The 13377-nt window shown below is 46.0% G+C and overlaps 1 protein-coding gene across 1 annotated transcript; it reads left to right on the top strand.

Moving 5' to 3' along the window:
• The first annotated feature begins 3454 nt into the window (after window positions 1-3454).
• On the top strand, window positions 3455-12533 carry mrps16 (mitochondrial ribosomal protein S16). The gene is made up of 4 exons (XM_072586376.1): window positions 3455-3552; window positions 3916-3952; window positions 7147-7407; window positions 10363-12533. Exons 2-4 carry the CDS (start codon window positions 3940-3942, stop codon window positions 10500-10502), a joined length of 414 nt encoding a protein of 137 aa, XP_072442477.1. The 5' UTR covers window positions 3455-3552; window positions 3916-3939; the 3' UTR covers window positions 10503-12533.
• The last annotated feature ends 844 nt before the right edge of the window (window positions 12534-13377 follow it).

Here is a 13377-nt window from a genome sequence, read left to right on the forward strand (position 1 = left end):
AATTTTTTTTTAAAATCACCAAATTAATGGTCCTCCAGGCACAGTTGATGTTTGCCTCGGTATGCATCCTGGGGAACAGACTGTAGAGCACAGCGTCCCACATCATGGAGCTGCTCAGGACGAACTTCGACAAGCACAACTGCATTCCTCTCCAGACCTCCTTTGCATCGGAACATTCCAGAGGGAGATGTGTGACAGTCTCGTACCCTCCACAGCCACTTCAAGGGCAGCATGCAATGGCATACTGAGTCCGGGCATGCATAAAGGATACCACAGGGGCCCTTCCCACCACCAGCCAAGTGATGTTCTGGTGCTTGTTTGAGAGTTCTGGTGATGAAGCATTCTGCCAAATGACTTTGACAGTCTGCAGGGAGCTGCTCAACAGGATTCTCCGTCTCTTTTTCCCACAGCGTCTCAAGGACACTATGTGCTGACTACTTCCTGATAGACTAGCAGTCAAAGATCTCCACGAAGGGCAGGTAATACAGAACGGTCTAACTACTTGGAGTGTTCTGTAGCAGTGAGGCCAGGCCCATCCTTCTACCTGTCCCCTGGGACAGGTAGAACCCCAACACATAGTGATACTTGGTGTTTGCGTATGGGATCCACGCACAGTTTGATGCAGCCACACACAAAATTGGGTAGCATTGGGTGTGTTCTTTCCCCTTTGTCCTGGTCTTTTTACATGGTGCCCCTTCGGATGCGGTCCATCTTCAATCTCCACGTGACGTGGAACATGGCTTGGGTGACTGCGGCAGCGCAGGTTCAGGAAATAAGCCACACCTGCATCATGTTTTACAACACTGACAGTACCTCACACCTGATGAGCAGGTGTGCTCCTAACTGCCCAGTTTCTGCCTCGCTTTAGTGACACGCTCCTCCCAAGACTTGGTGCACACCCCAGCCCCTCTGAACCAAATACCAGCACCATCAGGTGGTCTGTTCTGATGGTGAAAGGGATAAAGGATTGGTCAGCCCAGTTTCCAAACAGCTCTTGCCTCAATTTACCTTGACCCTCAAGGCCCGTTCTAACTGGTCACAGATGCACACGAATCTGTGTATTGACAGCGGATCCGAGCAGAAAACAGCGATGTCATCCATGTGCAGGAGGCCTTAACCTGTAGACCCCCGCTGCCAGGAATAGTCACCCCTCTAAGGTGCACATCCTTCCTGATGGAATCGATAAATGGCTCTGTACAACACACATACAAAGCAGGAGAGAGTGGATAGCCCTGCCTGACTCCAGATCTGATTGGAAAGCTTTCTGATTCCCAACCGTTGATTGAAACTGCACTAATGTTGGTGTGGAGCATTCAGATCCAATTGCAAATTCCCTCCCCAAAGCCCAGTTTGAAGAGAACATCTCTCATGTACATCTGCGATATCCACTCCCTGTTCTGCAAGGAGGAATTCATATCCCTGAGGAGCACAAGACTCTCAGCGATCTTCCTGTCCAGTACAGCACAGGTTCGATCGGGGGAATGACTGATCCCAGAGCATACCTGACCTGGCTGGCAATGATCTTTGACAAAATTTTGTTATCAATATTTACTGGTGAAATTGGTTGCCAACTTCTGATGTTCTCCGTCCCTCCTTTTCACTTGTAGATGAAGATGATGATACCTTTCCTGAAGGATTCATTCATGGTACCTGCCAGAAGCATCCGTCGTACACCTCCAGCAAGTCCTGGCTGATCAAGTTCCACAGAGCAGAATACAATTTAGCCGGTAAGCCATTGCTTCTGGGAGTTTTATTCTTTTGAAAGGAGTCAAGGGCCTTGGTCACCTCGTCCAGAGATACCGGCTGGTCCAGCCATTCCTGTGTGCTGTTGTCTAAAACCTTCATGATAGAGGACAGGAACAATGGGAGGCTGCACTGTCAGTCGCTTCATGTCATACAGTCTGGCACAAAAGGATTTGCTGATCCTCACGATGTCGGACTGAGATAACATTGCCGAGCCATCTTTTCCCTTCAGGCTGCTGAGCACAGGGCTCTCTCTGTGCACCTTCCGGTAAAAGAAACATGAGCATGTCTCATCCTGCTCCATGGAGCAGAAGCTGGACTGAAGATTAACTTGGAGACCTCCACGGTCTACACACAGGTGAACTTCTTTTTTTTAATTTCAAAAATATACTTTATTTATAAATACTTTGATGATCTATACGACTGGACATGCCATACATATGTAAACATTCCATTTCTTTGCATACCGAAACAGAGTAATCATTCCTATTTACAGGTCTGTACGATTACATTTTTAGCTGAGGCGTCAGCAGAGCCCAAATGACTGTGCGGGTCCCCTGTTCTTCTTAGGCAGGCAGATGTTACACGGTGGTCTTTCCCCACCGTGCCTTGGCAACAGCTGCCCCAAGCTTCAGCGCGTCCCTCAACACGTAGTCCTGGACCTTGGAATGTGCCAGTCTGCAACACTCGTCAGCGTCAACTCCTTCAGCTGGAAGATCAACAGGTTTCGGACCGCCCAGAGAGCGTCCTTCACCAAGTTGATGATCCTCCAGGCGCAGTTAATGTTCGTCTCGGTGTGAGTCCCGGGGAACAGGCCGTAGAGCACGGAGTCCCGCGTCACGGCGCTGCTCGGGACGAACCTTAAAAAACACCACTGCATTCCTCTCCAGACTTCTTCTGCGTAGGCACATTCCGGAAGGAGATGTGTGACAGTCTCATCCCCCCTGCAGCCACTTCGAGGGCAGCGTGTGGTGCGGCTGAGAGTCTGGTCGTGCATAAAGGATCTCACAGGCAGAGCCCTTCTCACCACCAGCCAAGCCACGTCTTGGTGCTTGTTGGAAAGTTCTGGCGATGAGGCTTTCTGCCAAATGGCTTTGACAGTCTGCTCAGGGAACCGCTCAACAGGATCCGCCCTCTCCTTTTCCTGAAGGGTCTCGAGGACATTAAGTGCTGACCACTTCCTGATGGACTTGTGGTCAAAGGTGTTTTTTCTTCATAAACTTCTCCACGAAGGGCAGGTGATACAGAACGGTCCAACTACTCGGAGCGTTCCGCGGCAGCGAGGCCAGGCCCATCCTTCACAACACCGGGGACAGGTAGAACCTCCGTACATAGTGACACTTGGTGTTTGCGTACCGGGGATCTACGCACAGCTTGATGCAGCCACACACAAAGGTGGCCATCAGGGTGAGGGTGGCATTAGGTGTATTTTCTTCACCTGCATTTCACCACAACTTGGAAGAGCTGGGGGTTGGGGGGGGAAGGGGAGGTTCTGAGGTGCAGCCTTGCTTCCCGCTCCTCTCTGTCTGAGGAGGCATGGCTGCCACCATGTGGTGTCACCTGGGGTGAGGTCATTGGGGTCAGGGAGGGTGGGGCACAGTTTGCTGCACGTGACGGGCAGCGCGAGCGAGATCTGCGTCACTTTAACGCGTGACGCCCATATTTGCATAGACTTCCGTGTAAACTGATATCATCAGCCTATCGTCGCCCGCTCCGGGGTTCCACTTCCGGGTCAGAGTGTATCAAGATGGCGGCGCGCAGTGTTCGCTGTTGAAGAGCAACGGCGAAGGAGAGGCCGAAATTTTGAAGGTGAGTGTCAGTGTGAAGCAAACTAGTTTACCCAGGAGGGGTTATTTGATGGGGACTAACTTGAGTCTGGGTTTACTAAATCGGTCTTTGTTAGGGAGACTGAGTCCAAACCGCCTTGATCTCAGTGGGGGCGGGGGTCAGAGGGAGACACGGGGCGAGGAGGGGGGAGGGGGTGGACAGCCCGGGTTTTAGCTGCTGGCCTGGGTCCAGTCGTTCCCTTGGAACGTGCTGTTGCTGCTAGATCTGCTGAGTTTTAATTTCATTAACTATACGGGTGTTAATCGGCAACTTCAGAGAGAAAATTAATAAGCTACAAACCAAGGAATCTCCAGATATGTTTATTTTGCTCATCTTTCTCCTCAGGTGTAAATTTGGAAGAGAAAAATCATGGTGCATCTCTGTAAGTATGTCGCAATAAACAGAGAAAATCCCTTTCTAAGTTTAGTGCCCATGACTATGAGCTAGATTTCACTCCCAGCTTTGAGCTTAGTGATATTTGTTCATTTGGTTTTTCTTCCAACGTTGATTAGTCCTCAGTATTAATGCTGCCTTTGCTGGATATCTCTCCCTGGGGAATTGAGAGGTCTGTGATATTTGGTCCTCCTTCTTTTTCCCATTGCCTCTGTGAGATCTTAACTCTCACCTGGGTGATTACTGCCTGTCCCTGTGCAGTGACTGTTCCTCATGAAACTCATTCTTAACGCTGTAGCAAATGTTTAATTGTTCGCCCTCCCAGCTATATTTTGGCTTTCCCACTTTATCTGACTTTGCCTGATGTCTAGCCCTGGTTGTGACTAGATTTTGTCCAGTCCAACCTTGATGAATGCCATTAAGACCCTGTGATTCTTGCTCACCAGTCAGGTTGAAGTAGAAGTTCCTAGACTTGTTTCAACCCTGAGCTGAACTTTCTTGCCTCTCTTGGGCCACTTAAAAAAGTGTGCAAGCTTCCAATTGTTGCCTACTTGTATTCCTTTGCAGAATTTGTTTTCTCCCAAATAACAACACATCCCAGCCTCAGCATCCCACTTCACGTCTTCCTTTCAAGGCTGTTGACTGTGTAATCTTTTGCATGATTCTACTTTCCATCTTCCTGTTCAGCACAAGGATCATCTTCAGTTTTTTGAAACACCCAGACTCTTCAATTGCCCAATCCCACAGCACTCCACTGTCAGTTTTCTGACTATTTAGAGTCATAGAGATGTACAGCATGGAAACGGACCCTTCGGCCCAACCCGTCCAGGCCGACCAGATATCCCAACCCAATCTAGTCGCACCCGGCCCATATCCCTCCAAACCCTTCCTATTCATATATCCATCCAAATGCCTCTTAAATGTTGCAATTGTACCAGCCTCCACCACATCCTCTGGCAGCTCATTCCATACACGTACCACCCTCTGTGTGGAAAAAGTTGCCCCTTAGGTCTCTTTTATATCTTTCCCCTCTCACCCTAAACCTATGCCCTCTAGTTCTGGACTCCCCAACGCCAGGGAAAAGACTTTGCCTATTTATCCTATCCATGCCCCTCAATTTTGTAAACTCTAAGGTCACTCCGCAGCCTCTGACCCTCCAGGGAAAACAGCCCCAGCCTGTTCAGCCTCTCCGTGTAGCTCAGATCCTCCAACCCTGGCAACATCCTTGTAAATCTTTTCTGAACCCTTTCAAGTTTCACAACATCTTTCCGATAGGAAGGAGACCAGAATTACATGCAATATTGCAACAGTGGCCTAACCAATGTCCTGTATAGCCACAACATGACCTCCCAACTCCTGTACTCAATACTCTGACCAATAAAGGAAAGCATACCAAATGCCTTCTTCACTATCCTATCTACCTGCAACTCCACTTTCAAGGAGCTATGAACCTGCACTCCAAGGTCTCTTTGTTCCCTAGGACCTTACCATTAAGTGTATAAGTCCTGCTAAGATTTGCTTTCCCAAAAGGCAGCACCTCGAATTTATCTAAATGAAACTCCATCTACCACTTCTCAGCCCATTGGCCCATCTACATTATATGGCAGCTTGTCAAAGTTGTCAGTTGTTTCTCAAGCATTTTATAAACACTTTGCTTCCATCAATGATAGTATTTCAAACATGGCAGTTGCATAGAGTAGATCTGAAACTAAAGCAGTGGATTGAATTGACTATTGAAACTGTACTTGATGTTGTTTGGTCATTGGGGTGGGATGTTTAACTCTGGACTGTAGGTGAGAAACTTGCCATTCCATAAGAGCCTCCGATGTCGGAGCAGGAAAAGGCTAATCAGTCCATCCAGTCACCTCTGCCACTCAATGCGATCCTGGCTGATCTGATAATCCTCGTCTCGCTTTCCTGCAAAACCTTTTGATTCTTGTATTGGTTTAAGAATCTGCTTCAGCCTTGAATGTACTTAATGACCCAGCCTTCTGCAGTAAAGTATTTAACATATTTACTACCCTCTGAGGAAAGAAATTCCTCCTAATCTCTGTGTCTCACATAAGTAACACCTTCTGAGATAGTGCCCTCTGCCCTTGTGGGAAAGTTTAGGACCAAAGAGCCTTTCTGTGTCCACTCTGTCAAGTCTTCTAATATTCTTGTGTGTTTCAATAAAGTCACTTCTCGAGCTTCTAGCCACCTGAAAGAATTCATCAGAGTAAATTTCACAGGCATGATTTTCCCTTCATGAAGCAATGCTGACTCTGCTTGCTCATATTAAGCACTTCTAAATGCCCTGCTATTATGTCCTTTATAATGGACGGTAATATTTTCCCATTGACAGGTGTTAGGCTAACTGGCCTATTACCTTTTTTTTTATTGCTCCTCGTCCTCCAATAAATGTGTTACATTGACAATTTTCTGTATCTTCTGGAACTTTTCAGAATCAAAAGATATTTGGAAGCTTTCCACCAGAACACTCACTCCCATTGTAGTTACTTCCTTTAATATCGTAGGGTGCATCTCAACAGGTTTTTAGCCCCATTAGCTTCTCTTTTTTTTTCCCTAGTGATAGTTGTTGTATTTATATCCTCTCCTCTTTTTGCCCTTAATTATTTCATAAGTTTGAAATACTACTGCTGCCTTCTACTGTGAAGAATGATGAAAGTATTTATGCAATTCCTCTGCCATTTCCTGGCTCCCGATTATTAATTCTCCATCCTTGTTCTCTTAGTGACTTGTGTTCACATTGGCTTCTCTCTTTTTATTTTTTACATAATTAAAGAACTCTTGCTGTCCATCTTGACATCCATTAGAACCCTGGGATCTTTTCTATCCATCTGAACCACTGACCTCTATTCACTGCGGTCCCTGATGGAGGGTGTCTCTTTCAACCTACCCCACCAGTGTCTACCTGTTCAGGTCTTCTGGCATAGTCAGAGGATAAAGTGTTCCTAACTGAGCCAAGCTCTTGACATAGCCTGTCTTAATAGCTGACCTCTCCAACTTTGTTTAAAGGTGCCTTGAAGCTTCTGCTTTTTGACCTCTATATTCAGCCACTGCTTAGTGCCCTCACCCTCCACCCATATTCGTGAGGTGTTGTGTGGAGTGCTGTATAATCTATGTGACTGATTCTGGTTCCATGTACACTTGAGCATTTGTGTCATCTCTCTTTTTTTTCAGCCTCGAATCTGCACAAATATTATCACCGGGGGTTTGTGTGTATACGCCTGGCTTTGGGCGGCTGTACAAATCGACCCTTCTATCGAATTGTTGCAGCGCACAACAAGAGGGCCAGGGATGGCAAATACCTGGAGCAGCTCGGCTCATATGACCCGATGCCCAACATCTTCAACGAGAAATTAGTCAGTTTTAACTTCGAGAGGATCAAGTATTGGCTGGCCTGCGGGGCGCATATGACAAAGCCTGTTGAAAAACTATTAGGTAAAAGGGGTTCCTGGGTTTTTAACTTCCTAATTATATCGAAAGCTCTCGCCTCCTTCCCACATCACCCACCCATTCTTATTTCAGAAGCTGGAGTTTCAACATCTAACACTGGTAGAGCACATTGGTATCATTTTACATCCTGACCCCCTGCTCTCTTTGATAGTTGGGTATTAGTAACTGTGCAAACCACCTGCAATGCCAACTAAGCCAATAGGATGCAACACACTTGGTAATGACAATAACTGGTGCTGGCCCCTGCTGTGCCACTAGGGGGTGCAACTGCCCATTTTCTTTTCGTCTCTATATTGATTTGAGATCCCCCTCCTTCCTGAATAAAGAATGTGAGCATCTGTGCCTTTTGAAAATATTATGTGAGGAGGGCACCAGGAAATTGCAAAAAATACAAACAGGTGAAGCAAATGGGCAATACAGTGGTAAGTGGAGAGTAATGTGAATAAGTATAAGGTTGTTCACATTGGTTGTAAGAATCGAAAAGTGGAATTTTGAAAGGTTTGGGTTGATTTTGAGTGGCACTTGATGTGCAGGAAGGTAGCATGCAGGTACAGTGATTAATCAGGAAGGCAAATTGCATTTTGCAATTTATTGCAAGGAGAGTGACGTACAGGAATAAAAACATCTTGTACATTTGTGCAAGCCTTTAGTGAGACCACATCTAGAATTGAGTACAGTTTTAGTATCTGTATATAAGAGAGGATATGCTTGGTTTTTGATGCAAATGTTCACTGGGCTGGTATGAGGCGGCTTTTCTATGACAAAGGAAATTGACCTCTACTCTCTGGAGTTAAGAATGAGAGATTACATTAGATTCCCTACAGTGTGGAAACAGTCCCTTCTGCCCAACCAGTCCACACCGACCCTCCGAAGAGTTACCCACCCAGACCCATTTCCCTCTGACGAATGCACCTAACACTATGGACAATTTAACATGGCCAATTCACCTGAACTGCACATCTTTGGAATGTGGGAGGAAACCCACGCAGACACTGGAAGAATGTGCAAACTCCACACAGTCAGTCACCCAAGGCTGGAATTGGACCCAGGACCCTGGTGCTGTGAGGCAGCGGTGCTAACCACTGAGCCACCGTGTTGCCCAAATCTGAAATTTGATAGGGAGAACTAACCATTTGGATACAGAACTGGCTCAAAGGTAGAAGACAGAAGGTGGTGGTGGAGGGTTGTTTTTCAGACTGGAGGCCTGTGACCAGTGGAGTGCCACAAGGATCAGTGCTGGGCCCTTTACTTTTTGTGATTTACATAAATGATTTGGATGCCAGCATAAGAGGTACAGTTAGTAAGTTTGCAGATGACACCAAAATTGGAGGTGTAGTGGTCAGCGAAGAGGGTTATCTCGGATTACAACAGGATCTTGACCAGATGGGCCAATGGGCTGAGAAGTGGCAGATGGAGTTTAATTCAGATAAATGCGAGGTACTGCATTTTGGGAAAGCAAATCTTAGCAGGACTTGTACACTTAATGGTAAGGTCCGAGGGAGTGTTGCTGAACAAAGAGACCTTGGAGTGCAGGTTCATAGCTCCTTGAGAGTGGAGTCACAGGTAGATAGGATAGTGAAGGAGGTGTTTGGTATGCTTTCCTTTATTGGTCAGAGTATTGAGTACAGGAGTTGGGAGGTCATGTTGCGGCTGTACAGGACATTGGTTTGGCCACTGTTGGAATATTGCATGCAATTCTGGTTTCCTTCCTATCGGAAAGATGTTGTGAAACTTGAAAGGGTTCAGAAAAGATTTACAAGGATGTTGCCAGGGTTGGATGATCTGAGCTACAGGGAGAGGCTGAACAGGCTGGGGCTGTTTTCCCTGGAGCGTCAGAGGCTGGGGGGTAACGTTATAGAGGTTTACAAAATTGAGGGGCATGGATAGGATAAATAGACAAGGTCTTTTCCCTGGGGTTGGGGAGTCCAGAACTAGAGGGCATAGGTTTAGGCTGAGGGGGGAAAGATATAAAAGAGACCTAAGGGGTAACTTTTTCTCGCAGAGGGTGGTGCGTGTATGGAATGAGCTGCCAGGGGATGTGGTGGAGGCTGGTACAATTGCAACATTTAAGAGGCATTTGGATGGGTTATGAATAGGAAGGGTTTGGAGGGATATGGGCCGGGTGCTGGCAGGCGGGACTAGATTGGGTAGGGATATCTGGTTGGCATGGACGGGTTGGACCGAAGGGTCTGTTTCCATGCTGTACATCTCTATGACTCTGAGATGCTGAGATTGTCGGGGATCTTAAATGCATAAGCACCGTCTCAAAATAAGGGACTGCATAATTTTTAAAAAAATAATTCACTTGAATGGTTGTGAATCTTTGGAATTCTGTGCATCAGATATTTATGGTTGTTCCATCATTGAATATGTTTAAAGCTGGGATACTGATATTTGATAGATATGAGGACTGGGTACAAAGTGACGGGCAGAGCAGGCTCAATAGACTATGTGACCATCTCTAACTTCTATTTTTGCTGTGCTCTGGCTGGATGCTGCATGTTGTGGTGATGCACAAGAAAGCTGAAAATGTGTTGCTGGAAAAGTGCAGCAGGTCAGGCAGCATCCAAGGAAAAGGAGAATCGACGTTTCGGGCATCAGCCCTTCTTCCTGTTCCTTGAATTCTGCCTCACCTGCTGCGCTTTTCCAGCAACACATTTTCAGCTCTGATCTCCAGCATCTGCAGCCCTCACTTTCTCCCTGATGCACAAGAAAGGACTGGCTGGTGAGATGGATAGGAAGGGTCTGTCCCCTAATTCTCTAAGTTTAAAGGTTTTCTAGCCAAAGTTCAACAGCAGAACAGTTTCTGACATTGCTTGGCAATCCTGTGGCTACTAGTTTAACAAGAGGGAATGGGGAAATGTTAATTCAGAACTGGCAATAGGACTTCATTTGAGTGCTTTGTGATAAATGTTTTGTCTTTTTGTTTTGAATTGCTAGGTCTATCTGGGTTTTTCCCTCTGCACCCCATGACTGTGACTGGGGCAGAGCGATTTCACAAGAAGGCAGCACTAATGGCTCAAATGGAGTCCAAGGAAGAGCCTGTGGAAACTACAGAAGATGAGCAGCCGAGCAGCTAATCCCCAGAGTTAGCAGTGCTGGATGTGGACATTAACAGCTGCCACAGCTTCACTGAGTATCATCTGTAACAAGCCCAGGAAAAACTGTTTACCAGATTCCAGCCAGTGTCCCCATGAAACAGTGACTTGGAGCTTAATTGCTGTCCAATTAAGACAGTTGGAAAGAGAAAATTTAAACTGTTGACTTTCAATATTAACGAAATCTGAAATTGCTGGACAAACTCAGCAAGTCTGGCAGGATCTGTGGTAAAGAAAGCAATTAGTGTTTTGAGCTGTTGCCAGACCTGCTGAGTTTCTCCAGCATATATTTATCTGTTTCAGCTCTCCATCACCCACAGTGCTTTGCTTAATGTTTTGACCTTTTAATATTATGTAGCTCCCAGTTTCAACTTTGTGTTAGCCGTTTCTGTATGCAGTCTTCAAACACAGATCAGGTTAGGAATGGTAAGGTTTAAGGTGGGTGTGTTTGTTTGATCAAGTGATGATGGGATTATCCCTTATTCCTGTTGGAGCTGACTGAACCCCACAGAGTAATAATTTGTTGGGACTTTAAATTTAACGTTTTGTTGCTGCTGTCTTTGATTCCCTGCAGTATTCCAATTGCTTCTGCTCATCTGTCCCTTCTTTCCTCATTCCTCAACCTTTAGCCCAGCTTCATTTTTCCTCTGTGTGAAAATGTTGCCCCTTGGGTCCCTTTTTTATCATTCCCCCCTCATCCTAAACCTATGCCCTCTAGTTCTGGACTCTTTCTCTCACCCCCCCCCCCCCACTCCAGGGAAAGTACTTGTCTATTTATCCTATCCAAACCCCTCATGATTTTATAAACCTCTATAAAGTCACCCCTCAGCCTCCAATGCCCCAGGGAAAACAGCCCAGTGTCTCCCAGTATAATGCCAAAGTATGAAATTCCAACCAGTTTAAGAATGGGCAGTGCTTAGTGTGACCTAGTTGTTGTGCCCAGCTTCTCTTGTGGTGAGACAGGTTCATATGTTCTGTAGAGAACATGGCCCCTGTTTCTAGGGATGAGTTATGATGTACCATCCTCCATTCTATGGTCATGTTTTTTTTTGAAGCTCCCAAGCCTGACATTTGAAATTGAGGCTGGTCTACTGGACTGGCAGTCACTAATGCTTGGCACCTGTTGCCAACCCACAGTGTCTGCCCTTTGTTTGTACTTTTCTGACTGCTTTGAGCCATGAGATGTTGCTTCCACCATCAAAAATGGTTTTGCAATTGACATGTGACAGAATCAATGGTTCTCCCAGGAACCACAGGATTTCCAGTGAGTTTGCTGGATTTTGTGACTGAAGTTCAAAAGGGCTATGTAATAACTTGCAACCAAACTTCAGAATAAACCTCTGCTCTCCTGACCCCCATAACCTACCCCCTCCGCAGCACTCTTGAAAGAAAAGCAGCAGCTTGAGAAGAAAATGGAATTTGCTGCATCTGCTGTGCTCAGCGTGAACACGTGTCATCTGAGTCAAAATCAAAACCAGAGGCTTTAACACAGTGCAGGCTGAGTGTGCAGCGTTTAGACTGTGGGGCCACCACTGCCGCAGCAGTCCTCCTCGTGCTTGCTGTTCTCTCGTGCACTAACTCTTCGGTGATGGGGTACAGGGATACAGGTGGGACAGTAGCCTGACTGGGAATTGTTTCCAGAACTGATTTGTCTTTCTGTTGCAACAGAGCCACTGGGTGGTTAGTGCAAAAATTGTGGTTGGAGTGTAAACATTTTAGAAGCTTTTTTTTAAAAGCAATTGGTAGCTCTCATGGACCACTCTTCTGACGTTTTGAACAGTCTTCCTATCGTAGTGATCACTGTCATTGCGTAAAACGTAAGAGGCTTTCATCCAGCCGTTGAGGTGTATGAGTCTTCTCTGAGCCAGGGTCTGTGGTCTGAGCATGAAGTATAATAAGCCACCTCTGGAAAAGATGGTTTTGGATGCTTGTTACATTTTCCCTTTTTGCTTAATTAATTCAACAATTACTTAAAAGACTTATCTGAATAAATCCAGAACTAATTTTAAACAAGTTGGTTTCCTTTGCAGGAATATTGTACCGAAAATGGTATTTTTAAAAACAAACTGGAAATATGCAGCAGTTCAGACAGTAGCTGTGAGGAGAAACTGAGTGCATGTCTCTGTTGAGATGAATTGATCCTTTCTGATGAGATGTCGTCAGTCTGAGATGTTAGTTCTGTTTCTCTCCACAGATTCTGCCTGCCCTGCTGAGTACTTAATGTTTTTGTTTCTGATTTCCAGTATCTGCAGTGTTTTTGCTTTTGTGACCAATGTGATATGTTGTGAGCAACTGTGGAGGAGGGGCTAGTAACAAAGGGTGGCAGGGTAGTGGAACGATCACAATGTCAAGTTGCACCATCCCAAGTGAACGGTTGTCCAGTTTTATTTTTTCCTTTTTTTTTTAATTTACTTTACCAAACTGTATAAAATATAAACAGTGAACAATAAACAGCAGTTTATAAGAAACAGCAATTTACAGGGGAAGGAGGTGGCAAGGCCAAACCCTCACCATGCAACCAATTCACAGGGAAATGTGGATGAACCCCAAATGCTATCCCTTCCTCACCAAAGAGGAAACAGTAGACGCAAACATGCAAAACAGTCCGATCAACCAAACTATAAAGCTGTGCATGTTATACACACACGCGTACGCGCGCGCACACACACACACACACACACACACACACACACGTGGTAAACTAGTAGTTTGTCCAGTTTTATTTGGTGGGTATTGTTAACTGAAGCCAATATAAATTAAACAGCCGCTCCCTTACTGCTGTTTCTGGGCACACCTGATATAGTGGTGCTAGGACACCAGCTAAAGTCTGTGTCCTCCTGTTCACCCCCTGCCCTGC

This window comes from Chiloscyllium punctatum, chromosome 16, assembly GCF_047496795.1.
Source record: "Chiloscyllium punctatum isolate Juve2018m chromosome 16, sChiPun1.3, whole genome shotgun sequence".
NCBI lineage: Eukaryota > Metazoa > Chordata > Chondrichthyes > Orectolobiformes > Hemiscylliidae > Chiloscyllium > Chiloscyllium punctatum.

Coding starts and splice junctions, on each gene's coding strand:
- mrps16 (XM_072586376.1), top strand. Junction 7,408..10,362: donor GCCTGTTGAAAAACTATTAG/GTAAAAGGGGTT, acceptor TTGAATTGCTAG/GTCTATCTGGGTTTTTCCCT.